Source organism: Thalassophryne amazonica, chromosome 14 (assembly GCF_902500255.1).
Source record: "Thalassophryne amazonica chromosome 14, fThaAma1.1, whole genome shotgun sequence".
In the NCBI taxonomy this organism is placed as follows: domain Eukaryota; kingdom Metazoa; phylum Chordata; class Actinopteri; order Batrachoidiformes; family Batrachoididae; genus Thalassophryne; species Thalassophryne amazonica.
This window is the reverse complement of record NC_047116.1, coordinates 2,201,042-2,228,823: the sequence shown is the minus strand read 5'-3', so window position 1 is coordinate 2,228,823 and position 27,782 is coordinate 2,201,042. Positions and strand designations below refer to the sequence as shown.

At 45.3% G+C, this 27,782-nt stretch overlaps 1 protein-coding gene across 2 annotated transcripts in view; it reads left to right on the top strand.

The window, feature by feature from the left end:
• mylkb (myosin light chain kinase b) overlaps positions 1-27,782 on the top strand; it is a 253,035-nt gene that overhangs the window by 39,351 nt on the left and 185,902 nt on the right. For both annotated transcript variants that reach the window (XM_034187254.1, XM_034187253.1), the window contains exons 2-3: positions 6,801-6,860; positions 14,448-14,495. In XM_034187254.1, coding sequence (XP_034043145.1) covers positions 6,801-6,860; positions 14,448-14,495 — 108 coding nt within the window. The remainder of the gene's footprint in view (positions 1-6,800; positions 6,861-14,447; positions 14,496-27,782) is intronic.

Below are 27,782 nucleotides of genomic sequence, written 5' to 3'. Positions count from 1 at the left end.
ACAATAAGAAATATACTCAAAATTTGGATTAATCTTTTTAGTCACATAGCACTACTATTATTCTGAACACTACTGTACCACTGGAGGCAGGAAACCCAAATCAACCAGGACCTTCCTGTGACCTTTGACATTCTCACATTCTCATTGTCACCTTTGCCCCTGATAACTGTCCTTTGCCCCCAAGCATGTTTGTGTTCCTTTGATTCTGTAATCAGGATGTAACGAATCAGTCTGTGACCTCATCTGGTCTGGACTTTGACCTCAGACCCTGAATGTCTTCAGGAAGAATGAATTTGTTGGTTTTCTTCAGATGAACCACATTTTCATCATATATTAATGGTTATATCAGGGCGATTTGGGCAGCGCACTGCCAAACGTCTGATTCTGCCGCTGTTCCAGTGGTTATATGTTCTTAACCCTTTGACCTGTCTCTGAATGTCCTGTTCAGGTTCCACTCACTCTGAGGTCATTTCAGTCTGGTTGAAAATCTAACCACAACATCTCACAGACTCTTATGTCAAATCAGTATTTTTCATCAAACGGATCTTTCAGTGTGACCTGCGTGTGTTCCGGTTGTGAGCAGCACGCTACGTCATACATCACCGTGAACAACACAGCTTCTGAGACACTCGGAGCCTTGGACTCTGAGCTTAATAAGTGGATTTAAGTGGTGGCCGGGGGTTGGGGGGCCACTCTGCTGGACATGTGTGTTACCGCCATGCAAACCGTTTGTTATTATTTATTTTATTATGTTATGATGGCTCACAAAATAAGATGTTAATTTACATTAAATAATTTGCTATTCCGAAGTTCTGGTTCAGGGCACAATGTAAACACACCATGTGAAGTTTGGACAAGAAGACAGCATTGGGGCATGGCAGAAGTCCATCACAGGTGCTACACCTCCTCTAGAAAACTCTCTCAACTTGGGAGAACGTGTCATCATCATAATCGCCTGCAAACTTGCTGGATCCATCTACGTCCTCACTGGCCATTGTTTACATGGCTTTGACACACCAGAACTCTGCTAGTGCCCCGGTGCATTTTGGGAAGCACAGGGGGATTATGGGAAATTTTAAAGTACCGAATTACAGCACCTAAAACATGTCCAGTTTTTAAAATCACGATTAATCGCACTTTGCTCTGTTTTGTTTCGACATCACTGACTTGCTCTGTAGATAAAGCGTTTTTAAGAGTAATAATGTCGGTTAGATGTCGGTGCCTTTGGACGCTTTTAAGCTCAGTTTAAACAACACCACCAGATCAGAAGTATTTAATTTTTTTAAATGGCAGGACGAAAATGGTGCCTTCAGCACAGCCACAAAGCAGCCACAGAGCAGTCATAGCACAGCCACAAAGCAGCCACAGCATAGTCACAGAGCAGTCAGTCACAGAGCAGCCACAACACAGCCACAGAGCAGCCACAGAGCAGTCATAGCACAGCCACAAAGCAGCCACAGAGCAGTCATAGCACAGCCACAAAGCAGCCACAGCATAGTCACAGAGCAGTCAGTCACAGAGCAGCCACAACACAGCCACAGAGCAGCCACAGAGCAGTCATAGCACAGCCACAAAGCAGCCACAGAGCAGTCATAGCACAGCCACAAAGCAGCCACAGAGCAGTCATAGCACAGCCACAAAGCAGCCACAGAGCAGTCACAGCACAGCCACAGAGCAGTCACAGCATAGTCACAGAGCAGTCAGTCACAGAGCAGCCACAGAGCAGTCACAGCACAGCCACAAAGCAGCCACAGAGCAGTCACAGCACAGCCACAGAGCAGCCACAGCATAGTCACAGAGCAGTCAGTCACAGAGCAGCCACAGCACAGCTACAGAGCAGCCACAGCACAGTCACAGAGCAGCCACAGCACAGCCACAGAGCAGCCACAGAGCAGTCACAGCGTGGCCACAGAGCAGCCACAGCATGGCCACAGTACATGTGTTAGTTTATGTGGTCAAACAGCCTCGTTAATGTTCCCTCCTGCTGAATGAGACAGGCAAGTAAAGTAATACTTGTCATACCAAACTTAACTTTCTTTAATGACTGTCATTCTTTTATCTCAAATATGGAAGTTTGTTCATTTAAGGATTGTTAATTAGCAGCTCCAACAGGCGTAAAACAGGTCAAAAATGTTAGATTGATGATGCTTTTGATCGAGATTTTAATGTTCAATGGACAGATTTAAAAATTAAATGATCTTGGAGCCAGTGAGGTAATTATTAAAGGGGCGTACACATGTAGTCACATCCCTTGTGATGCGAAGCAAGGCGGGGGTGTTGCTCTTATTTATAAATCTAGGTTTAGCTTATTAGCTGTTGGGGGTCACAAATATAACTCATTTGAGCATCTGATTCTGCCCATGATGCTACACATTGCCAAGGTCAGAAGAATAAAAATCAGTCGTATTACTTTGTCACTGTATATAGGCCTCCTGGCCCATATTCTGAAATCTTAGATGAATTTGGTGCGTTCATCTCTAACTTGTCAACTAGTGCAGATAATATTCTGATCATTGGTTACTTTAACATTCATATAAATAAGCCTTCTGATCCCCTCTGCAAATCATTTATGGAAATTGTGGATGCATTAGGATTTCGGAAATGCATTCGGGACTCGACGCACATTATTGGAAATACCCTGGATTTGGTTCTCGCACGTGGTATTACTGTCACAAATATTGACATCATGCCTCTTACATCAGTGGTCTCTGATCACTCACTTATTAAGTTTACAGTTTCACTGCCGTGTTTGGTGGAACAACAACCTTATATATCACTACAGCGATGCATCAACTCCTCAACTAAGACTGAACTCAAAGCTAGACTGCCTGATGTCTTAGCTTCACATTTGGCAAATACCCAATCAGTAGACAGACTTGTGGGTAGTTTAAACTCAGTGCTCAAAACAACAATCGACATGATTGCACCACCTGTGTTAAAACCACGCCTTCCCCAAAACACAGTCACGTTGGTTCAGTGATTACTTGCATGACCTCAAGCATAAGGCTAGAGGTCTAGAATGGAAATGGTGTCATTCAAAATTAGAAGTATTCCACCTTGCGTGGTGTGATGCTATCTTAGACTATAATCATGCATTATTGGCTACAAAGTGGACTTATTACTCTGATTTGATCATCAAAAACAAGCATAACTCAAAGTTCTTGTTCCACACGGTGGCAACACTTATTCATGGACAACCAGCTGTAGTTCGCTCTCCTTTTACAGCACAAGATTTCCTGGATTACTTTGAGAAGAAAATAGAAGACATTAGGATAAACATATCCCAGCATGCCTTAACCCAGCCACTACACCCTGCTGTTGTGGTGGGCGCCACTACTGAGGTATTACCTAGATTTACAGAATTTGACAGTATCTCACTAGGCATACTGACAAAACTCTTGACATCAACAAAAAGCACAACCTGTTTATTTGATTCCATACCAAGAAAACTGTTTAAGGACCTGTGGCCCACTCTTGGACCGATTGTGTTTTGATCCTACGTTGTCCTTTGACCTCCACATTAGAAATATTACTAGGACTGCTTTCTTCCACCTGTGAAATATAGTGAAGATTCGTCCCATCCTGTCTATGGCTGATGCTGAGACCCTGATTCTTGCATTTATCTCTTCTAGATTGGACTACTGCAATGTTCTATTTTTTGGTTTACCACAGTCCAGCATTAGGGCTCTCCAATTGGTTCAAAATGCTGCAGCCAGACTTTTGACATGAAGCAGAAAGTTTGACCACATTACACCAGTTCTGGCATCCCTTCACTGGCTTCCAGTCTCTCTGAGATTGGATTTTAAAGTATTATTATTGGCCTATAAAATTGTTCACGGACTGGCACCCCCCCCAACCTGGCTGGCCTGGTTGAGCCTTATGTACCGGCTCAGGTCCTGTGTTCATAGGGTGCAGGCCTATTGTGTGTCCCTCGGGTGAAGAAAATGTCAGTAGGTTACAGAGCCTTCTTTCACCACGCCCCAGCTCTGTGGAACGATCTGCCTGCAGAGATCCGACAGTCGGACTCTGTGGAGACTTTTAAGGCCAGACTGAAGACACACTTTTTTCCCCTGTTTTATCATTAGTATTTTATACGATTGTGTGTCTTCTTTTATTCTTTTTATTTTATTCGTTTTACTTATTTATATTTAAATTTTTTTATTGTGTTTTTAATCTTAATTCTTTTTATTCTGCCTTTTAAATGATGTTTGTGAAGCGCCTTGAGGTGACTCGTCATGATTTGGTGCTATATAAATTAATAAATTTGATTTGATTTGAGTGGAGGTTTTATGTGTCTGAACGGAAAGTCGGAGATTATGTCTTTCTGAGCGCAATATTTGAGGTTATGTATGTCTGAGTGTGAGAGTCGAGGTTTTGTGTGTCTGTGTGCAAGGGTGGAGGATATGTCTGTCTGAGCACAAGGGTAAAGGCTCTATATGTCTGAGTGGATGTTATGTCTGTCTGAGGATGTGTTTGTCTGAGTTTGAGGGCAGCGGTTATGTTTGTCTGAGATTAAGTGGAGGTTTTGCATGTCCGAGCGTGAGTGGAGATTTAGTGTGTTTGAGTGTAGTGGTTATGTCTGTCTGACCATGAGTGTGAAGGTTATGTGTGTCTGAGTGGAAGGGCGGGTGTTATGTCTGTGTGAGCATGAGAGTGGAGGTTATGTTTGTCTGAGCTTGAGGGCAGTCTGTCTGAGCACAAACATGGAGGTTATGTCTGTGTGAGCTTGAGAGTGGAGGTTATGTTTGTCTGAATAGTTCGGTGGAGGAGCAGTGGGACGAGAACCTACAACCTTTAATGGTGCAAACCACGGTGCTCAAATCTGGATCATCAGTATGGAGCTAAATCCAGGACAAAAGTTTTGTAATCTGAAAATAAAAAAAGATTGAAAAGATAAATTTTGAAACTGAAAATTCAATGTTTGTTCTTGAATTTTATAATCATTTAAAAAGTATTATCAAAATAAAAATGTGTAAGATCTATATTTTTCAGTTTAAATATATTTTTGATTCAGCTCTGTAATTATTTTGATCAAATAATTTATTTTCATTCATATTTCTTTTTTTCACATTCAGATCTTTTTTTCACTTTCAAATCTTATTTTTTCATTTCAAACTTTTGGCCCCGTTCTGGTGTGGGAGGGCGTGGCTTCAGTTGAGAGGGGTGTGGAATTGTGAGTGACAGCAGAGCAATCAGTCCTCACATGATGTTGCTTTCAGGAAACGTGGGTCCTTTGATAGATAATGACTCTGCTCCCGTCTCCATCATTTATTTACTACGCGGCTGGCGCGTGAAAGAAAACAGAGAGAATGAAAGTTTATTACGAGGTTTTAAACCTTCAAGATAAAGCTGTTTATTGTGATCGATGTGTAACAGTTGGTTCAGTGGATCCGTATGTTGTACCGGATAGTGAATTAATTATGATGTAACAAAGTGGCAGTTTCACAGCGTAAACTTAATATGACCAGAACCAAGCAGACCGCCTGTAAATCCAAAGCCGGAAGAGCGCTCAGGCTACCGGTGGTGTGAAGAAGCCTCACCGTTACAGGCCCGGCACTGAGGCGCTGAGAGAGATCCGCCACTACTAGAAATCCACCTGCTGATCCACAAGCTGCCGAGCAGATCAGCCTCACCGGCCTCCTGCAGAGCATCACAGCGGAGCTCTGAAAGCGGAGGTCGGTCTTGAAGTCCTGAGCGATTTCTCTCACCAGGCGCTAGAAGGGCAGCTTGTGGATCAGCAGCTTGGTGGATTTCTGGTAGCGGCGGCTCTCTCTCAGTGCCTCAGTGCCGGGCCTGTAACGGTGAGGCTTCTTCACACCGCCGGCAGTCTGAGCGCTCTAGCGGGCGGCTTTGGATTTGGATTTACAGGCGGTCTGCTTGGTTCTGGTCATATTAAAGCTTCCTTCAGATCTGCTGAGCCTGGTCTCTCTGTGTGTCACTTAGAAAACTCGTAACACTTCACTGCTTGATGCACAATAACTGCTGGCAGCCTGTAAAATGAGCGACCTGCCTCATTTTTATGCAGCGATGCTGCGCTGCATTCACGGTCTTGTGTGGATTTGGGACACATTGGTTTTTTAGGTATAGGTGTTAAACTTTACAATCTTGCATATTTTCCAGTTTTTAAACATCAGAAATGATCAAGAGTGGTCTAGAATTACTTGTAATAGACATCTTTGTCCTTAGCATCACTTAGACAACACAATGGAGAGAAAGTGTTGAGTCATTATCTATCAAAGGACCCACGTTTCCTGAAAGCAACATCATGTGAGGACTGATTGCTCTGCTGTCACTCACAATTCTACACCCCCCTCAATCGAAGCCACGCCCTCCCACACCAGAACGGGGCCAAAAGTTTGAAACTGAAAAAATAAGATCTAAAAGTGGAAAAAAGATCTGAAGGTGAAAAAAGAAATATGAATGAAAATAAATTATTTGATCAAAAAATTACAGAGCTGAATCAAAAATATATTTAAACTGAAAAATATAGATCTTATGCTTATTTTTATTTTGATAATACTTTTTAAATGATCATAAAATTCAAGAACAAACATTGAAATTTCAGTTTCAAAATGTATTTTTTAAATCTTTTTTTTATTTTCAGATTACAAAAGTTTTGGCCTGGATTTAGCTCCATACATCAGGAGCATTTAACAAAATTATTTGATAAAACAAAGATCATAAGTTCATGACCATAATGATAAATCTGTCTCTCTTTGTGTATGTGTGTGTGTGTGTGTGTGTGTGTGTGTGCGTGTGTGCGTGCGTGCGTGCGTGCGTATGTGCGTGCATGTGTGCAGACCTGCATCAGGATTCTCCAGCTGACAGGAAGAACAAGAAGACGACTGCGACCTCAGAGAGTGAGTTTCCAAAATATGCAACGTCCTCGTTCCTTTTGTCCAAATAAGGAGGTGCATGCTGGGATGCCTTCTTCTCACTGTGCACGCTCACATGCCCAGCGTTGAGGCTGTCTGTCTGTGTGTCTGTGTGTGTGGGTGGATGGACCTTCAGCTGTCTTCCTCTAGGAGACACTGTGTGCACCCGCTGCTGGTTTGGGGAAATAAATCAGTTCTGCACATTTGAGGTCAAGGTAATTTCCTGACACATGCATGCGTGGGGTCACGGTGGCTCTGCATGTTGATTTGGCACAATTTTTCTCCTGGATGCCCCTCCTTCTGTCACTCTTTCTTGTGGAGGCAGCACCCCACGTGCACAGATGTTCAGGCAGCTGCCGCTGCACTTTATACTTTGTGCTGTTAGCGACATCGTTGTGACTGCATGTATACAAACATGTTGACCACATGTATCCACAGAGAAGACTCTGCGTCTTCCATCGCGCCTTCCTCAGTTTTGTTACTCTAATCAGCATTTCTTTCTGTGCAGCTTGACCTGTTGCAGGCCACGAGGTACATATCTGAAGCACAGGGGTCATAGGGGTCACAGGAGAAGGAGACATCATTTCTGACTGGCCAATCAGTGTCTCGTCCTTGAGCCTGTCATCTGTGCTTGATCACTCTATTCTCTTTGATCTTTGATGCATACTCACACACACACACACACACACACACACACACACACACACACACACACACACACACACTTTGCACAATTATTTTATTTTCTGTGTTCACTTTGGATGAACCCCGGTGTGACCTATGAACTTTGCGGTCATACCACCATCAGAACAGAATATCATGTGATAACGATGACATCATCAATTGCTGTGAGCCATCAATGCTGTCACCAAAACATCAGCACAGTTGACCTTTGACCTTTCACCACAGACGTAAATCTGCATCCTGATTGCCCTCAAAGTGATGACATCATCAGCCAGCATGAAGAGTAGAACATGATAATCCTTCATACAGCAGCCGCCCGTGTCCTCCAAGGTTACATGATCCATCTGATAAATCCCGGGATTAAGTGTCCAGGGTGAAACCAGACCTGCACAGAAACCCACATAGCATTCAGGCCCCATGAAGGTCAGCTCATACAGGTCAAAGTTCAGGCTGGCTGTTTGTTTCCTGCATCAGACTTCTAAAGAGGGTTCCAATCGCTGCTGGGTCATCCGAGTCCATCAGATACAGGAGCCAGATTAACCCGAGCACCAGGCCCTTCATAATTCCGCATTCTTCTCCTGCACTCTAAAGGAAATCCAGATTCCACAGACCCAGACCACAGACACAGACCTCAGACACAGACACAGACCTCAGACACAGACACAGACCTCAGACCCCAGACACAGACACAGACCTCAGACACAGACCTCAGACACAGACACAGACACAGACCTCAGACACAGACACAGACCTCAGACACAGACACAGACCTCAGACCCCAGACACAGACCTCAGACACAGACACAGACCTCAGACACAGACACAGACCTCAGACCCCAGACACAGACACAGACCTCAGACCCCAGACACAGACCTCAGACACAGACACAGACCTCAGACACAGACAAAGACCTCAGACACAGACACAGACCTCAGACACAGACACAGACCTCAGACCCCAGACACAGACACAGACCTCAGACACAGACACAGACCCCAGACACAGACACAGACCTCAGACACAGACACAGACCTCAGACACAGACACAGACCTCAGACACAGACACAGACACAGACCTCAGACCCCAGACATAGACCTCAGACACAGACACAGACCTCAGACACAGACACAGACAAAGACCTCAGACACAGACACAGACCTCAGACCCCAGACACAGACCTCAGACACAGACCTCAGACACAGACACAGACCTCAGACACAGACACAGACCCCAGACACAGACACAGACCTCAGACACAGACACAGACCTCAGACACAGACACAGACACAGACCTCAGACACAGACCTCAGACACAGACACAGACCTCAGACACAGACACAGACAAAGACCTCAGACACAGACACAGACCTCAGACACAGACACAGACCTCAGACCCCAGACACAGACACAGACCTCAGACCCCAGACACAGACCTCAGACACAGACACAGACCTCAGACACAGACAAAGACCTCAGACACAGACACAGACCTCAGACACAGACACAGACACAGACCTCAGACCCCAGACACAGACCTCAGACACAGACACAGACCTCAGACCCCAGACACAGACACAGGACACAGACACAGACCTCAGACACAGACACAGACACAGACCTCAGACCCCAGACACAGACCTCAGACACAGACACAGACCTCAGACACAGACACAGACAAAGACCTCAGACACAGACACAGACCTCAGACCCCAGACACAGACCTCAGACACAGACCTCAGACACAGACACAGACCTCAGACACCGACACAGACCCCAGACACAGACCTCAGACACAGACACAGACCTCAGACACAGACACAGACACAGACCTCAGACACAGACACAGACCTCAGACCCAGACACAGACCTCAGACACAGACACAGACCTCAGACACAGACCTCAGACCCCAGACACAGACACAGACCTCAGACACAGACACAGACCTCAGACCCCAGACACAGACACAGACCTCAGACCCCAGACACAGACCTCAGACACAGACACAGACCTCAGACCTCAGACACAGACACAAAGACCTCAGACACAGACACAGACAGAGACCTCAGACACAAACACAGACAAAGACCTCAGGCACAGACACAGACCTCAGACACAGACAAAGACCTCAGACACAGACACAGACCTCAGACACAGACCTCAGACACAGACACAGACCTCAGACACAGACACAGACCTCAGACACAGACCTCAGACACAGAGACAGACCTCAGACACAGACCTCAGACACAGACCTCAGACCCCAGACACAGACACAGACCTCAGACACAGACACAGACCCCAGACACAGACACAGACCTCAGACCCCAGACACAGACACAGACCTCAGACACAGACACAGACACAGACAAAGACCTCAGACACAGACACAGACCTCAGACACAGACACAGACACAGACAAAGACCTCGACACAGACACAGACCTCAGACACAGACACAGACACAGACAAAGACCTCAGACACAGACACAGACCTCAGACACAGACCTCAGACACAGAGACAGACCTCAGACACAGACACAGACCTCAGACACAGACCTCAGACCCCAGACACAGACACAGACCTCAGACACAGACACAGACCTCAGACAGACACAGACCTCACACACAGACCTCAGACACATACACAGACCTCAGACACAGACACAGACCTCAGACACAGACACAGACAAAGACCTCAGACACAGACACAGACAAAGACCTCAGACACAGACCTCAGACACAGACCTCTTACACAGACACAGACCTCATACACAGACCCAGACATCAGAAACAGACCACAGACCCAGACCTCATACACAGACCACATACACAGACATAGACCCAGACACAGACACAGACCTCAGACACAGAGACAGACCTCAGACACAGACACAGACACAGACCTCAGACACAGACCCCAGACCCCAGACACAGACACAGACACAGACCTCAGACACAGACACAGACCTCAGACAGACACAGACCTCACACACAGACCTCAGACACATACACAGACCTCAGACACAGACACAGACCTCAGACACAGACAGAGACCTCAGACACAGACACAGACCTCAGACACAGACCTCAGACACAGACACAGACCTCAGACACAGACCTCTTACACAGACACAGACCTCCTACACAGACCTCATACACAGACCCAGACATCAGAAACAGACCACAGACCCAGACCTCATACACAGACCACATACACAGACATAGACCCAGACATCAGACACAGACCACAGACCCAGACCTCATACACAGACACAGACCTCAGACAGACACAGACCTCACACACGACCTCAGACACAGACACAGACAAAACCTCAGACACAGACACAGACAAAGACCTCAGACACAGACACAGACCTCAGACACAGACCTCAGACACAGACACAGACCTCAGACACAGAGACAGACCTCAGACACAGACACAGACCTCAGACACAGACCTCAGACCCCAGACACAGACACAGACCTCAGACACAGACACAGACCTCAGACACAGACACAGTCCTCAGACACAGACACAGACACAGACCTCAGACCTCAGACACAGACCTCAGACACAGACCTCAGGCACAGACATAGACACAGACCTCAGACACAGACAAAGACCTCAGACACAGACACAGACCTCAGACACAGACCTCAGACACAGACACAGACCCAGACCTCTTACACAGACACAGACCTCATACACAGACCCAGACCTCAGACACATACACAGACCTCAGACACAGACACAGACCTCAGACACAGACACAGACAAAGACCTCAGACACAGACACAGACAAAGACCTCAGACACAGACACAGACCTCAGACACAGACACAGACCTCAGACACAGACCTCAGACCCCAGACACAGACCTCAGACCTCAGACCCCAGACACAAACACAGACCTCAGACACAGACCTCAGACACAGACACAGACCTCAGACACAGACATAGACACAGACCTCAGACACAGACAAAGACCTCAGACACAGACACAGACCTCAGACCCAGACCTCTTACACAGACACAGACACAGACCTCATACACAGACCCAGACATCAGACACAGACCACAGACCCAGACCTCATACACAGACATAGACCCAGACATCAGACCACAGACCCAGACTTCAGACGCAGACCACAGACCCAGACCTCATACACAGACCCAGACCTCAGACGCAGACCACAGACCCAGACCTCATACACAGACCCAGACCTTATACACAGATCCAGACCACAGACACAGGCCTCAGACACAGACCCAGACCGCATACACAGACTCCATACACAGACCCAGACCTCATACCCAGACACAGACCCAGACTTCAGACGCAGACCACAAACCCAGACCTCATACATAGACACAGACCTCAGACACAGACCCCAGACATAGACCCAAACCTCAGACCCAGACCTCAGATACAGAGCCAGACCTTGTACCCAGACCCAGACCTCATACACAGACACAGACCCAGACCTCATACACAGACCCAGACATCAGACACAGACCACAGACCCAAACCTCATACACAGACACAGACCTCATACACAGACCCAGACATCAGACACAGACCACAGACCCAGACCTCATACACAGATCCAGACCACAGACACAGACCTCAGACACAGACCCAGACCGCATACACAGACCTCATACACAGACCCAGACCTCATACCCAGACACAGACCCAGACATCAGATGCAGACCACAGACCCAGACCTCATACACAGACCCAGACCTCAGACGCAGACCACAGACCCAGACCTCATACACAGACCCAGACCTCATACACAGATCCAGACCACAGACACAGACTGCATACACAGACCCCATACACAGACCCAGACCTCATACCCAGACACAGACCCAGACTTCAGACGCAGACCACAGACCCAGACCTCATACATAGACACAGACCTCAGACACAGACCCCAGACACAGACCCAAACCTCAGACCCAGACCTCAGATACAGAGCCAGACCTTGTACACAGACCCAGACCTCATACACCGACCCAGACCTCATACACAGACACAGACCCAGACCTCATACACAGACCCAGACATCAGACACAGACCACAGACCCAAACCTCATACACAGACCCAGACCTCATACCCAGACACAGACCCAGACTTCAGACGCAGACCACAAACCCAGACCTCATACATAGACACAGACCTCAGACACAGACCCCAGACATAGACCCAAACCTCAGACCCAGACCTCAGATACAGAGCCAGACCTTGTACCCAGACCCAGACCTCATACACAGACACAGACCCAGACCTCATACACAGACCCAGACATCAGACACAGACCACAGACCCAGACCTCATACACAGATCCAGACCACAGACACAGACCTCAGACACAGACCCAGACCGCATACACAGACCTCATACACAGACCCAGACCTCATACCCAGACACAGACCCAGACATCAGATGCAGACCACAGACCCAGACCTCATACACAGACCCAGACCTCAGACGCAGACCACAGACCCAGACCTCATACACAGACCCAGACCTCATACACAGATCCAGACCACAGACACAGACTGCATACACAGACCCCATACACAGACCCAGACCTCATACCCAGACACAGACCCAGACTTCAGACGCAGACCACAGACCCAGACCTCATACATAGACACAGACCTCAGACACAGACCCCAGACACAGACCCAAACCTCAGACCCAGACCTCAGATACAGAGCCAGACCTTGTACACAGACCCAGACCTCATACACCGACCCAGACCTCATACACAGACACAGACCCAGACCTCATACACAGACCCAGACATCAGACACAGACCACAGACCCAAACCTCATACACAGACACAGACCTCATACACAGACCCAGACCCAGACATCAGACACAGACCCAGACCTCATACACAGATCCAGACCACAGACACAGACCTCAGACACAGACCCAGACCGCATACACAGACCTCGCACACAGACCCAGACCTCATACCCAGACACAGACCCAGACTTCAGATGCAGACCACAGACCCAGACCTCATATACAGACCAAGACCTCATACACAGATCCAGACCACAGACACAGACCACATACACAGACCCCATACACAGACCCAGACCTCATACCCAGACACAGACCCAGACTTCAGACGCAGACCACAGACCCAGACCTCATACATAGACACAGACCTCAGACACAGACCCCAGACACAGACCCAAACCTCAGACCCAGACCTCCAACACAGACTCAAACCTCAGACACAGACCTCAGACACAGACTTCAGACCCAGACCTGAGACCCTGCTGCTTCCTGTCTTATTGTCTGGTTGTCAGACTTGGACTCTAACCAGTGACCTCAGGTGAGGACTGGATGTCTTTGGTCCCAGGTCTCTGTGGAGGATCTTTGGATCCTGCTGGAATAACTTTGTGTCCAATGAAGAGTTACTTAGTGAGACACAGATGAGAAGGATCACTGACACTGTGAGGAAACATCAGACACCACATTTAGTCCATGTGGTGAGTTTCTCTGGACGTGATCCAGGACACAGGTGTCTCAGTGTGGAGGACCTCAGAGACTGGAGAAAGACAAGGACACTTCAGAGACATGAGGATGAACCAGGTGTCTGCCTGAGTGGTTGCCATCCGGGACGTGGGGTGGTTCTGTAGCGTGGTGGATGTGCACACTCCCTGACCTGTCAGAATAAATCCAGCTTCATGGATCCTCAGAAATGGTTTTAGAAAACTCCAACCATGGTCACAAGGCTCATCGTTCTCAGGAGACTCTGTCTGCGTTCTACAAAATCTCTAAAAACACTCCTAAGCGGCCTCACTGAGGTCTTGCTTGTAACCATGGTAACCATTGACATGTTTGATTCCACCAGGTGAAGCCCGGATAAAGAAACCCACCGCGAAGACTCCTCCAAAACAAGGTGAGACACCCAGAGCTGGTCTCTGAAACCATGTGATCATGTTGATGTCATAAACACCCCTCCCCTTCCCAACAAACAAACAGAAACTCATCACCCAACATGTTCATGTCTGTTGCTTGTCTTCACACTTAACGCTGGCTGTTAGCACTTTTCTACTCTAACAGTAAGAAATCTGAGCGAGAACTCACAATTTCTCCTCATTATTTATAGCCTGCTAACATTAGCCTGGGCACCAGCATTAACGTATTTCAGTTTGTCCCAGGGTAGCCTCCTAACATTAGCTTGGGCACCATCATTAACTTATCCCAGTTTGTCCCAGATTAGCCTGCTAACATTAGCCTGGGCACCAGCATTAACTTATCTCAGTTTATCCCAGGTTAGCATGTTAACATTAGCCTGGGCACCAGCATTAACTTATCTCAGTTTATCCCAAGTTAGCCTGCTAACATTAGCCTGGGCATCAGCATTAACTTATCTCAGTTTATCCAAGGTTAGCCTCCTAACATTAGCCTGGGCACCAGCATGAACTTATCTCAGCTTATCCCAGGTTAGCATGCTAACATTAGCCTCGGCACCAACATTAACTTATCTCAGTTTGTCCCAGCTTAGCCTACTAACATTAGCCTCGGCACCAGCGTTAACTTATCTCAGTTTATCCCAGGTTAGCATGCTAACATTAGCCTGGTCACCAACATTAACTTATCTCTGTTTATCCCATGTTAGCATGCTAAAATTAGCCTTAGCACCAACATTAACTTATCTCAGTTTATCCCAGGTTAGCATGCTAACATTAGCCGGGGCACCAACATTAACTTATCTCAGTTTGTCCCAGCTTAGCCTGCTAACATTAGCCGGGGCACCAACATTAACTTATCTCAGTTTGTCCCAGCTTAGCCTGCTAACATTAGCCTGGTCACCAACATTAACTTATCTCAGTTTATCCCAGGTTAGCATGCTAAAATTAGCCTGGGCACCAGCATGAACTTATCTCAGTTTATCCCAGGTTCGCTTGCTAACATTAGCCTCGGCACCAGTATTAACTTATCTCAGTTTTTCCCAGGTTAGCATGCTAACATTAGCCTTGGCACCAACATTAACTTATCTCAGTTTGTCCCATCTTAACCTGCTAACATTTGCCTGGGCACCAGCATGAACTTATCTCAGTTTATCCCAGGTTAGCATGCTAACATTAGCCCTGGGCACCAGCATGAACTTATCCCAGTTTGTCCCAGGTTAGCATGCTAACATTAGCCTGGGCACCAGCATTAACTTATCTCAGTTTATCCCAGGTTAGCATGTTAACATTAGCCTGGGCACCGGTGTTAGCTTATCTCAATTTGTCCCAGCTTAGCCTGCTAACATTATCCTGGGCACCAGCATTAACCTATCTCAGTTTGTCTCGGGTTAACCTCCTAACATTAGCCTGGGCACCAACATTAACTTATTTCAGTTTGTCCCAGCATAGCCTGCTAACATTAGCCTCGGAGCCCGGGTTAACTTATCTCAGTTTGTCCCAGGTTAGCATGTTAACATTAGCCTGGGCACCAGCGCTAGCTTATCTCAGTTTGCCCCAGGTTAGCCTCCTAACATTAGCCTGGGCACCAGCATTAACTTATCTCAGTTGTCCTAGGTTAGCCTCCTAACATTAGCGTGGGCACCAGCATTATCTCAGTTTATCCCAAGTTAGTCTGCTAACATTAGCTTGTGCATCAGCATTAACTTATCTCAGTTTATCCAAGGTTACCCTCCTAACATTACCCTGGGCACCAGCATGAACTTATCTCAGCTTATCCCAGGTTAGCATGCTAACATTAGCCTGGGCACCAACATTAACTTATCTCAGTTTGCCCCAGCTTAGCCTGCTAACATTATCCTCGGCACTAACGGTAACTTATCTCAGTTTATCCCAGGTTAGCATTCTAACATTAGCCTGGGCACCAGCACTAGCTTATCTCAGTTTGCCCCAGGTTAGCTTCCTAACATTAGCCTGGGCACCAGCATTAACTTATCTCAATTTGTCCTAGGTTAGCCTGCTAACATTAGCGTGGGCACCAGTGTTAACTTATCTCAGTTTATCCCAGGTTAGCCTGATAACATTAGCCTGGATGCCAGCATTATCTCAGTTTATCCCAGGTTAGCATGCTAACATTAGCTTGGGCACCAGCATTAGCTTCTTGCTGCTCTGCATAATGTCTGAATTGGTTCATTTCTGGAAGCGAGAACGGACCACATTGGAATTGCAATACTGTCCAAGATTTCTAAGCATTGCACAATTTCTGAAAGGGCCACATGCAGTTTCAGAAGTTGGACCGTATTAAATGTGCTGTTTAAATGGTGTAGAGCAGCTGTTTCTGCATTTCAGAGAAAATAAACCGTAAATGCACCCATTTAGGAGAATGTTGCTCGGAATGTTGCTCGGCAGCTGAGACATCAGGTTTGAGTCTTGTTTCAGTTCCAAGACGTTTTAGCCAGTTTTGAAAACAACCAAACTTCCAGAATGGTCAGACATTGGGAGTATTTTAAAGTTTTGGACTATTTTTACTCACCATCAAATCTGGCCATTGGGTATTGCAAAGACATTGCATCTGTCTGTCTGTCTGTCTGTCCATCCGTTCGTCTGTGTGTCTGTCTGTCCATCCGTCCATCCGTTCGTCTGTCTGTCTTTCTGTCTGTCTGTTTGACCATCTGTCTCTCTGTCTTTCTGTCTGTCCATCTGTCTGTCCATCCGTCCATCTGTCAGCCCATCTGTCTCTCTCTCTGTCTGTGCTCAGTTTAAGTCCAGTCCTGTTACTGCCACAGTCTTCAAATTCACAGAGAACATTCTTGGGATACACACCTTGGACAAGTTCAAAGATGGTGTCAATCAATCAACTTTTTTTTTATATAGGGCCAAATCACAACAAACAGTTGCCCCAAGGCGCTCCATATTGTAAGGCAAGGCCATACAATAATTATGTAAAACCCCAACGGTCAAAACGACCCCCTGTGAGCAAGCACTTGGCCACAGTGGGAAGGAAAAACTCCCTTTTAACAGGAAGAAACCTCCAGCAGAACCAGGCTCAGGGAGGGGCAGTCTTCTGCTGGGACTGGTTGGGGCTGAGGGAGAGAACCAGGAAAAAGACATGCTGTGGAGGGGAGCAGAGATCAATCACTAATGATTAAATGCAGAGTGGTGCATACAGAGCAAAAAGAGAAAGAAACAGTGCATCATGGGAACCCCCCAGCAGTCTAAGTCTATAGCAGCATAACTAAGGGATGGTTCAGGGTCACCTGATCCAGCCCTAACTATAAGCTTTAGCAAAAAGGAAAGTTTTAAGCCTAATCTTAAAAGTAGAGAGGGTGTCTGTCTCCCTGATCTGAATTGGGAGCTGGTTCCACAGGAGAGGAGCCTGAAAGCTGAAGGCTCTGCCTCCCATTCTACTCTTACAAACCCTAGGAACTACAAGTAAGCCTACAGTCTGAGAGCGAAGCGCTCTATTGGGGTGATATGGTACTACTGAGGTCCCTAAGATAAGATGGGACCTGATTATTCAAAACCTTATAAGTAAGAAGAAGAATTTTAAATTCTATTCTAGAATTAACAGGAAGCCAATGAAGAGAGGCCAATATGGGTGAGATATGCTCTCTCCTTCTAGTCCCTGTCAGTACTCTAGCTGCAGCATTTTGAATTAACTGAAGGCTTTTCAGGGAACTTTTAGGACAACCTGATAATAATGAATTACAATAGTCCAGCCTAGAGGAAATAAATGCATGAATTAGTTTTTCAGCATCACTCTGAGACAAGACCTTTCTGATTTTAGAGATATTGCGTAAATGCAAAAAAGCAGTCCTACATATTTGTTTAATATGCGCTTTGAATGACATATCCTGATCAAAAATGACTCCAAGATTTCTCACAGTATTACTAGAGGTCAGGGTAATGCCATCCAGAGTAAGGATCTGGTTAGACACCATGTTTCTAAGATTTGTGGGGCCAAGTACAATAACTTCAGTTTTATCTGAGTTTAAAAGCAGGAAATTAGAGGTCATCCATGTCTTTATGTCTGTAAGACAATCCTGCAGTTTAGCTAATTGGTGTGTGTCCTCTGGCTTTATGGATAGATAAAGCTGGGTATCATCTGCGTAACAATGAAAATTTAAGCAATACCGTCTAATAATACTGCCTAAGGGAAGCATGTATAAAGTGAATAAAATTGGTCCTAGCACAGAACCTTGTGGAACTCCATAATTAACTTTAGTCTGTGAAGAAGATTCCCCATTTACATGAACAAACTGTAATCTATTAGACAAATATGATTCAAACCACCGCAGCGCAGTGCCTTTAATACCTATGGCATGCTCTGATCTCTGTAATAAAATTTTATGGTCAACAGTATCAAAAGCAGCACTGAGGTCCAACAGAACAAGCACAGAGATGAGTCCACTGTCCGAAGCCATAAGAAGATCATTTGTAACCTTCACTAATGCTGTTTCTGTACTATGATGAATTCTAAAACCTGACTGAAACTCTTCAAATAGACCATTCCTCTGCAGATGATCAGTTAGCTGTTTTACAACTACCCTTTCAAGAATTTTTGAGAGAAAAGGAAGGTTGGAGATTGGCCTATAATTAGCTAAGATAGCTGGGTCAAGTGATGGCTTTTTAAGTAATGGTTTAATTACTGCCACCTTAAAGGCCTGTGGTACATAACCAACTAACAAAGATAGATTGATCATATTTAAGATTGAAGCATTAAATAATGGTAGGACTTCCTTGAGCAGCCTGGCAGGAATGGGGTCTAATAAACATGTTGATGGTTTGGATGAAGTAACTAATGAAAATAACTCAGACAGAACAATCGGAGAGAAAGAGTCTAACCAAATACCGGCATCACCTCTAAAATCAGAAAGGTCTTGTCTCAGAGTGATGCTGAAAAACTAATTCATGCATTTATTTCCTCTAGGCTGGACTATTGTAATTCATTATTATCAGGTTGTCCTAAAAGTTCCCTAAAAAGCCTTCAGTTAATTCAAAATGCTGCAGCTAGAGTGCTGACGGGGACTAGAAGGAGAGAGCATATCTCACCCATATTGGCCTCTCTTCATTGGCTTCCTGTTAATTCTAGAATAGAATTTAAAATTCTTCTTCTTACTTATAAGGTTTTGAATAATCAGGTCCCATCTTATCTTAGGGACCTCGTAGTACCATATCACCCCAATAGAGCGCTTCGCTCTCAGACTGCAGGCTTACTTGTAGTTCCTAGGGTTTGTAAGAGTAGAATGGGAGGCAGAGCCTTCAGCTTTCAGGCTCCTCTCCTGTGGAACCAGCTCCCAATTCAGATCAGGGAGACAGACACCCTCTCTACTTTTAAGATTAGGCTTAAAACTTTCCTTTTTGCTAAAGCTTATAGTTAGGGCTGGATCAGGTGACCCTGAACCATCCCTTAGTTATGCTGCTATAGACGTAGACTGCTGGGGGGTTCCCATGATGCACTGTTTCTTTCTATTTTTGCTCTGTATGCACCACTCTGCATTTAATCATTAGTGATCGATCTCTGCTCCCCTCCACAGCATGTCTTTTTCCTGGTTCTCTCCCTCAGCCCCAACCAGTCCCAGCAGAAGACTGCCCCTCCCTGAGCCTGGTTCTGCTGGAGGTTTCTTCCTGTTAAAAGGGAGTTTTTCCTTCCCACTGTAGCCAAGTGCTTGCTCACAGGGGGTCGTTTTGACCGTTGGGGTTTTACATCATTATTGTATGGCCTTGCCTTACAATATAAAGCGCCTTGGGGCAACTGTTTGTTGTGATTTGGCGCTATATAAAAAAAAAATTGATTGATTGATTGATCACTGAAAGCAGCCAAAGATAACGATACATCTTTGGGATGGTTATGAGTAATTTTTTCTCTAATAGTCAAAATTTTGTTAGCAAAGAAAGTCATGAAGTCATTACTAGTTAAAGTTAATGGAATACTCAGCTCAATAGAGCTCTGACTCTTTGTCAGCCTGGCTACAGTGCTGAAAAGAAACCTGAGGTTATTCTTATTTTCTTCAATTAGTGATGAGTAGAAAGATGTCCTAGCTTTACGGAGGGCTTTTTTATAGAGCAACAAACTCTTTTTCCAGGCTAAGTGAAGATCTTCTAAATTAGTGAGACGCCATTTCCTCTCCAACTTACGGGTTATCTGCTTTAAGCTACGAGTTTGTGAGTTATACCACGGAGTCAGACACTTCTGATTTAAAGCTCTCTTTTTCAGAGGAGCTACAGCATCCAAAGTTGTCTTCAATGAGGATGTAAAACTATTGACGAGATACTCTATCTCACTTACAGAGTTTAGGTAGCTACTCTGCTCTGTGTTGGTATATGGCATTAGAGAACATAAAGAAGGAATCATATCCTTAAACCTAGTTACAGCGCTTTCTGAAAGACTTCTAGTGTAATGAAACTTATTCCCCACTGCTGGGTAGTCCATCAGAGTAAATGTAAATGTTATTAAAAAATGATCAGACAGAAGGGAGTTTTCAGGGAATACTGTTAAGTCTTCTATTTCCATACCATAAGTCAGAACAAGATCTAAGATATGATTAAAGTGGTGGGTGGACTCATTTACTTTTTGAGCAAAGCCAATAGAGTCTAATAATAGATTAAATGCAGTGTTGAGGCTGTCATTCTCAGCATCTGTGTGGATGTTAAAATCGCCCACTATAATTATCTTATCTGAGCTAAGCACTAAGTCAGACAAAAGGTCTGAAAATTCACAGAGAAACTCACAGTAACGACCAGGAGGACGATAGATAATAACAAATAAAACTGGTTTTTGAGACTTCCAATTTGGATGGACAAGACTAAGAGACAAGCTTTCAAATGAATTAAAGCTCTGTCTAGGTTTTTGATTAATTAATAAGCTGGAATGGAAGATTGCTGCTAATCCTCCGCCCCGGCCCGTGCTACGAGCATTCTGACAGTTAGTGTGACTCGGGGGTGTTGACTCATTTAAACTAACATATTCATCCTGCTGTAACCAGGTTTCTGTTAGGCAGAATAAATCAATACGTTGATCAATTATTATATCATTTACCAACAGGGACTTAGAAGAGAGAGATCTAATGTTTAATAGACCACATTTAACTGTTTTAGTCTGTGGTGCAGTTGAAGGTGCTATATTATTTTTTCTTTTTGAATTTTTATGCTTAAATAGATTTTTGCTGGTTATTGGTAGTCTGGGAGCAGGCACCGTCTCTACGGGGATGGGGTAATGAGGGGATGGCAGGGGGAGAGAAGCTGCAGAGAGGTGTATAAGACCACAGCTCTGCCTCCTGGTCCCAACCCTGGATAGTCACAGTTTGGAGGATCCAAAAAAATTGGCCAGATTTCTAGAAATGAGAGCTGCTCCCTCTAAAGTGGGATGGATGCCGTCTCTCCTAACAAGACCAGGTTTTCCCCAGAAGCTTTGCCAATTATCAATGAAGCCCACCTCATTTTTTGGACACCACTCAGACAGCCAGCAATTCAAGGAGAACATGCGGCTAAACATGTCACTCCCGGTCTGATTGGGGAGGGGCCCAGAGAAAACAACAGAGTCCGACATTGTTTTTGCAAAGTTACACACCGATTTAATGTTAATTTTAGTGACCTCCGATTGGCGTAACCGAGTGTCATTACTGCCGACGTGAATTACAATCTTACCAAATTTACGCTTAGCCTTAGCCAGCAATTTCAAATGTCCTTCGATGTCGCCTGCTCTGGCCCCCGGAAGACAATTGACTATGGTTGCTGGTGTCGCTAACTTCACATTTCTCAAAACAGAGTCGCCAATAACCAGAGTTTGATCCTCGGCGAGTGTATCGTCGAGTGGGGAAAAACGGTTAGAGATGTGAACGGGTTGGCGGTGTACACGGGGCTTCTGTTTAGGGCTACGCTTCCTCCTCACAGTCACCCAGTCAGCCTGCTTTCCCGACTGCCCGGGATCTGCCAGGGGGGAACTAACGGCGGCTAAGGTACCTTGGTCCACACCGACTACAGGGGCCTGGCTAGCTGTAGAATTTTCCACGGTCTCCAATTCGCCCAGCCTGGCCTCCAAAGCTGCGAATAAGCTGCACTTATTACAAGTACCGTTACTGCTAAAGGAGGCCGAGGAATAACTAAACATTTCACACCCAGAGCAGAAAAGTACGGGAGAGACAGGAGAAGCCGCCATGCTAAATCGGCTAAGAGCTAGCAGCAACGCAACCCAGCGGACCCCCAAAAACACACAAAGTGAATAATGTGTAAATAATTTAGAGGTGATTCAGCAGAAGGAATGCCCCAATCAAGGCACCAAACAGGCCATGAAGCAGCACAGGCAACGCACGACAACAGTGAACGCACGACAACGGTGCTAAAATAAAATAAAAATCGACTAAACACGCTGTGGAGCAGCACAGATAACGCACGACAACAGTGCTAAAAAAATTAAAAAAATAAAAAAAATTAAAAAAAATAAAAACGAAAGCGTTAGCAAGCTAGTTAGCTTGCCAACGCTGATGAAAGTTAGCTGATAAAAGTGCTCCGTCGCGATGTTTCGACCGTTAGAGGTCTTCCTTAGGCGTTGGAGCACAGTAAAAAAGTAAAAAAAAAAAAAGTAAAAAGGTAAAAAAGTAAAAAAGTAAAAAAGTCTTGAAAAAGACTGTTAATTCAAGTCCAAAGCAGCAGGTAGCAGTCTCTGTGTAAACAGTCCCAACAGACAGGTTGAAGAGCGTGCGCGTTGGTGCACAGGTGTCCTGTGCACCAACAGCTTTTCTTGTATATTTGTTTTCAATCAATCAATTTTTCAATCAATTTTTTTATATAGCACCAAATCACAACAAACAGTTGCCCCAAGGCGCTTTATATTGTAAGGCAAGGCCATACAATAATTATGTAAAACCCCAACGGTCAAAACGACCCCCTGTGAGCAAGCACTTGGCGACAGTGGGAAGGAAAAACTCCCTTTTAACAGGAGGAAACCTCCAGCAGAACCAGGCTCAGGGAGGGGCAGTCTTCTGCTGGGACTGGTTGGGGCTGAGGGAGAGAACCAGGAAAAAGACATGCTGTGGAGGGGAGCAGAGATCAATCACTAATGATTAAATGCAGAGTGGTGCATACAGAGCAAAAAGAGAAAGAAACAGTGCATCATGGGAACCCCCCAGCAGTCTAAGTCTATAGCAGCATAACTAAGGGATGGTTCAGGGTCACCTGATCCAGCCCTAACTATAAGCTTTAGCAAAAAGGAAAGTTTTAAGCCTAATCTTAAAAGTAGAGTAGTGGAGTAGAGTTTTGTGAATTGTTTTATAATTTGTGTCTGTATCGTGGTCCAAGCAGAGGGTCACCCCTTTGAGTCTGGTCTGCTTGAGGTTTCTTCCTCAGAGGGAGTTTTTTCTTCCCACTGTTGCTCTGGGGGTTAGGGCCCTGTCCCACTGGCGCTTAGGAGGATTTGCGCATGAAATGAGAAGACAAAAGCTGAGCGTCCGCAACAAAGGTGGGCGGAAATGACAAATGTCCCGGGGTGGATCAGCGAATACATGAGGAAGAAAAGCGGATATAACAGGGAACAGAAGCGAAGGCGACAGCTGAGGCGCCTCATGAGGAGCACAGCGGCCGTGATGCACTCGCTCCATCTGTGCCCACTCTGTCTGCATGCGCGACATAACATTTGCGACCGTGATGTGGCCGTGCTGGGCACGCGTCATATCTGTTTCGCACACTGTCCCGGTCTGCCGCCAAGCCGCGCCAACCCGTCTTGCGGATATCAGCGGATGACAGGGGATATGCGGCGTGTTGGTTGTGTATGTCCTGCGTATGTCTTCAGTATGTGTTCAGGCAGTGATGCGGATCTCATCCGCAGCAGGAGTTTTGAGCGGCTCAAAAATCCTGCTGCGGACACGCATGCCTCTGCAGACGATCACGGACGTGTTCGGATGGCGGCCGACTCATACAGGAATGTTACACGGTTATTGCGGTTGTTTGGCGGATGTGGGCCACTTTTGTGCGCATTCCATCCGCAAATCCTCCTAAACGCCAGTGGGACAGGGCCCTAAGTAAGGTTAGACCTTACTTGTGTGAAACACCTTGAGGAAACTCTGTTCTGATTTGGCGCTATATAAATGAAAATAAATTGAAATTAAAATTAACGTCAACCTATTTTAAGAGGTTGAAAAGGTCACATTCATGTCACATGTTTCATTTTATATAACGGCTGAGTGGATCCTTCTGATTTGATTGGTGCTTTGTATGTCACATGACATGGATTAATTCATTCCATTTGTGTTGCATTCCATTCAGAGTGCGGCTTGGTTCCATTTAGAGTGCAAGTTTGGTTCCATACATTTGGTACCATTGCACTCTCACGTGCATGCGCGCACGCACACACATACACGCGCGCACATGTGATCATGCACGCACATACGTGCATACATACTCATGCATGCGCACACATACTCGTGCACGCGCACACATGCTCACGCACGAGTACGTGCGTGCCCATGCCTGCACATGCACACACACCCACATATGTGCATGTGTGCGCACACACACACAAAACCAATCCACTGTGCTGCCTGGAGGTTGTTAGCAGGAAGAAAGAACAAAAGCTGGACTCATTTCTGACGTTACTTTTTTTTTTCGCTGCACCAAGGATGTATACAGTCGTATTTGTGTTTATCACGCACGCACAAGCGCCAACCAGGTTGCATGTGTGTGCGCGTGGGGGACACAACTCTCCTGAGACATAATTTGAGCTAACTTACACTGCTAATTCTTGTAGTATACAGACACACACACACAAAACAAATCCACTGTGCTGCCTGTTAGCAGGAAGAGAAAGAAAACCTGGACTCATTTCTGACGTGACTTTTTTTTTTTTTGCTGCACTGAGGACGTACACAGCTCGACCGAGCTGGTTGCGTGTGCGCGTGTGCGACAGCAACATGATGACTTGATTGAGTTAACTGATGCTGCAACACACACACACACACACACACACACACACACACACACACACACACACACACACACACAAAATCCACTCCGCTGTAAACCGTCTGGATGCATGAAGAGCTGCTAACATAAAATGCTGATGTGATTTTTGGCTGGACTGAGGAACTACACAAAGTCTTTTTATTTTTATGGAAGTCTGAAGTCAGTGTACAGCATCACTGGACTACATGTCACAGTGGAACACCAAAACGTAAGTCCCTTTTCTGTTGTTTATAAATTAATAAAATGATAATGATCTATTTTAGCCGTTATATAAAACAAATAATGAATGTTTTTACATTCTTTCAATGGTACGAATATTTAATTCGGTGAAAGCTGGAACCCGGAACATGCATGCACACACCTCATGAAATATTCGTACCATTGAACTCATAACCATTCATTATTTGTATACTGTTCCTTTTTTTGAGTGGTGGGGCTGACAGCCAATCAGAGTAGAGCAGCACTGTGTGTCACAGGCTGGTAGCTGGCTGCAAACTCCATTTCATTTGTGTGTAAATGCAACATGTTTCTAGTTGCTAGTGAGAAATAAACATTTCTAAAACTGAAAATGCTGTTTTTGTAACCTGATAAGACCTATGGCAGGATTAACAAGACATCTCACGGACGTCAGCATGCACACAGTTCTGCTCTTGTCAAGAGCTCATATATGCGCACGCTGTCCTACAGAAGCCGTTAAAACGTAAATGTTGTTTCAAAATCAATTAATAGACAGAGGGGCTTTATTGAACAAATATACAAATTGTATGTAAGACAACAAGATCTTAATAATTAATGTAAATAACAATAAATGTATAATTAATTAATCCTATATATATATATATATATATATATATATATATATATATATATATATATATATATATATATATATATATAGCATGTTGTGAAGTATTATCTGGTGGGCTTTAAAGAGCGGCACAGATGAGTGGAGGAAACATTCTTTCTTTTATTTGTTTTTACTGTTACCGCTTCCAGTGAGCCACACACACCCGAAAGGTTCCAACAGTGGTGGTAGGGCTGAGTGTGAGATCACTCCATGTAGGCCACTATATGTTCCATTTAATACATATTACAACATGTTGTATGGCTTTGTATGTTGACAAAAGGCTTACATACAAAATTAAAGATCAAATGACTGTGGCTGTGGAAAATCTTTTGGAATGTATCACAGTCGAAATATGTATGGGAAAAGGCAAAAATATAATTATTGGCTACATATTTAGAGCTCCGGGCTCTAAGATTGAAGACTTTCAAAACTGGATAGAGAAGTGTTTTTCACAGATGGGTAATAAATGAGTATTTGTCTGTTGATATAAATATTGATTTAATATTGATTAAATCCATATCAGCATAAAGTGACAGAGGATTTCATTAATACCATTTACAGCTTAAATTTATATCCAAAAATTACTTCAAGAATAACTTCACATTCAGCTACTCTCATTGATAATATATTTACTAGTGATATCTGTTGGGAAAGTGAAGTACACAGACCCATGCCAGGGGGCGTGAATGAACGGCCAATAGGAAGTCCGAATAAATAACAATTTATTCTGCAAATGTGCACAAACAACCAAATATGCTTTTAGTCTGTCAATCACAAAACTCAGTGACGCGTGGGCAGGCCCGAGGGTAGGAGACGCCTAACCAGAGAAGAGCCGGGACCCATGATGTTCCACCGCCAACGGAGACCTGAAATACGCCAGAGCCGCCAAGTCCTGAGTCCCCAGGTGGCCACCGTTTCCAGCTGTCAGATCTGGTACTGCTGGCAGGAACAGACACAGGTTAAGGTGGGTGTGTGTACACCCAGCAAACAGTCAGCAATAATCACAGAAATCCTCTGTGGGAATAAATCCAGATACTCCCAGAGTGCAGAGGAAAAATGGAGGACGTGCAGTGTCAATTGTTATACGAGGTCTGTCAATAAAGTATAGGTCCTTTTTATTTTTTTCAAAAACTATATGGATTTCATTCATATGTTTTTACGTCAGACATGCTTGAACCCTCGTGCGCATGCGTGAGTTTTTCCACGCCTGTCGGTGACGTCATTCGCCTGTGAGCACTCCTTGTGGGAGGAGTCGTCCAGCCCCTCGTCGGAATTCCTTTGTCTGAGAAGTTGCTGAGAGACTGGCGCTTTGTTTGATCAAAATTTTTTCTAAACCTGTGAGACACATCGAAGTGGACACGGTTCGAAAAATTAAGCTGGTTTTCGGTGAAAATTTTAACAGCTGATGAGAGATTTTGAGGTGATTCTGTCGCTTTAAGGACTTCCCACGGTGCGAGACGTCGCGCTGCGC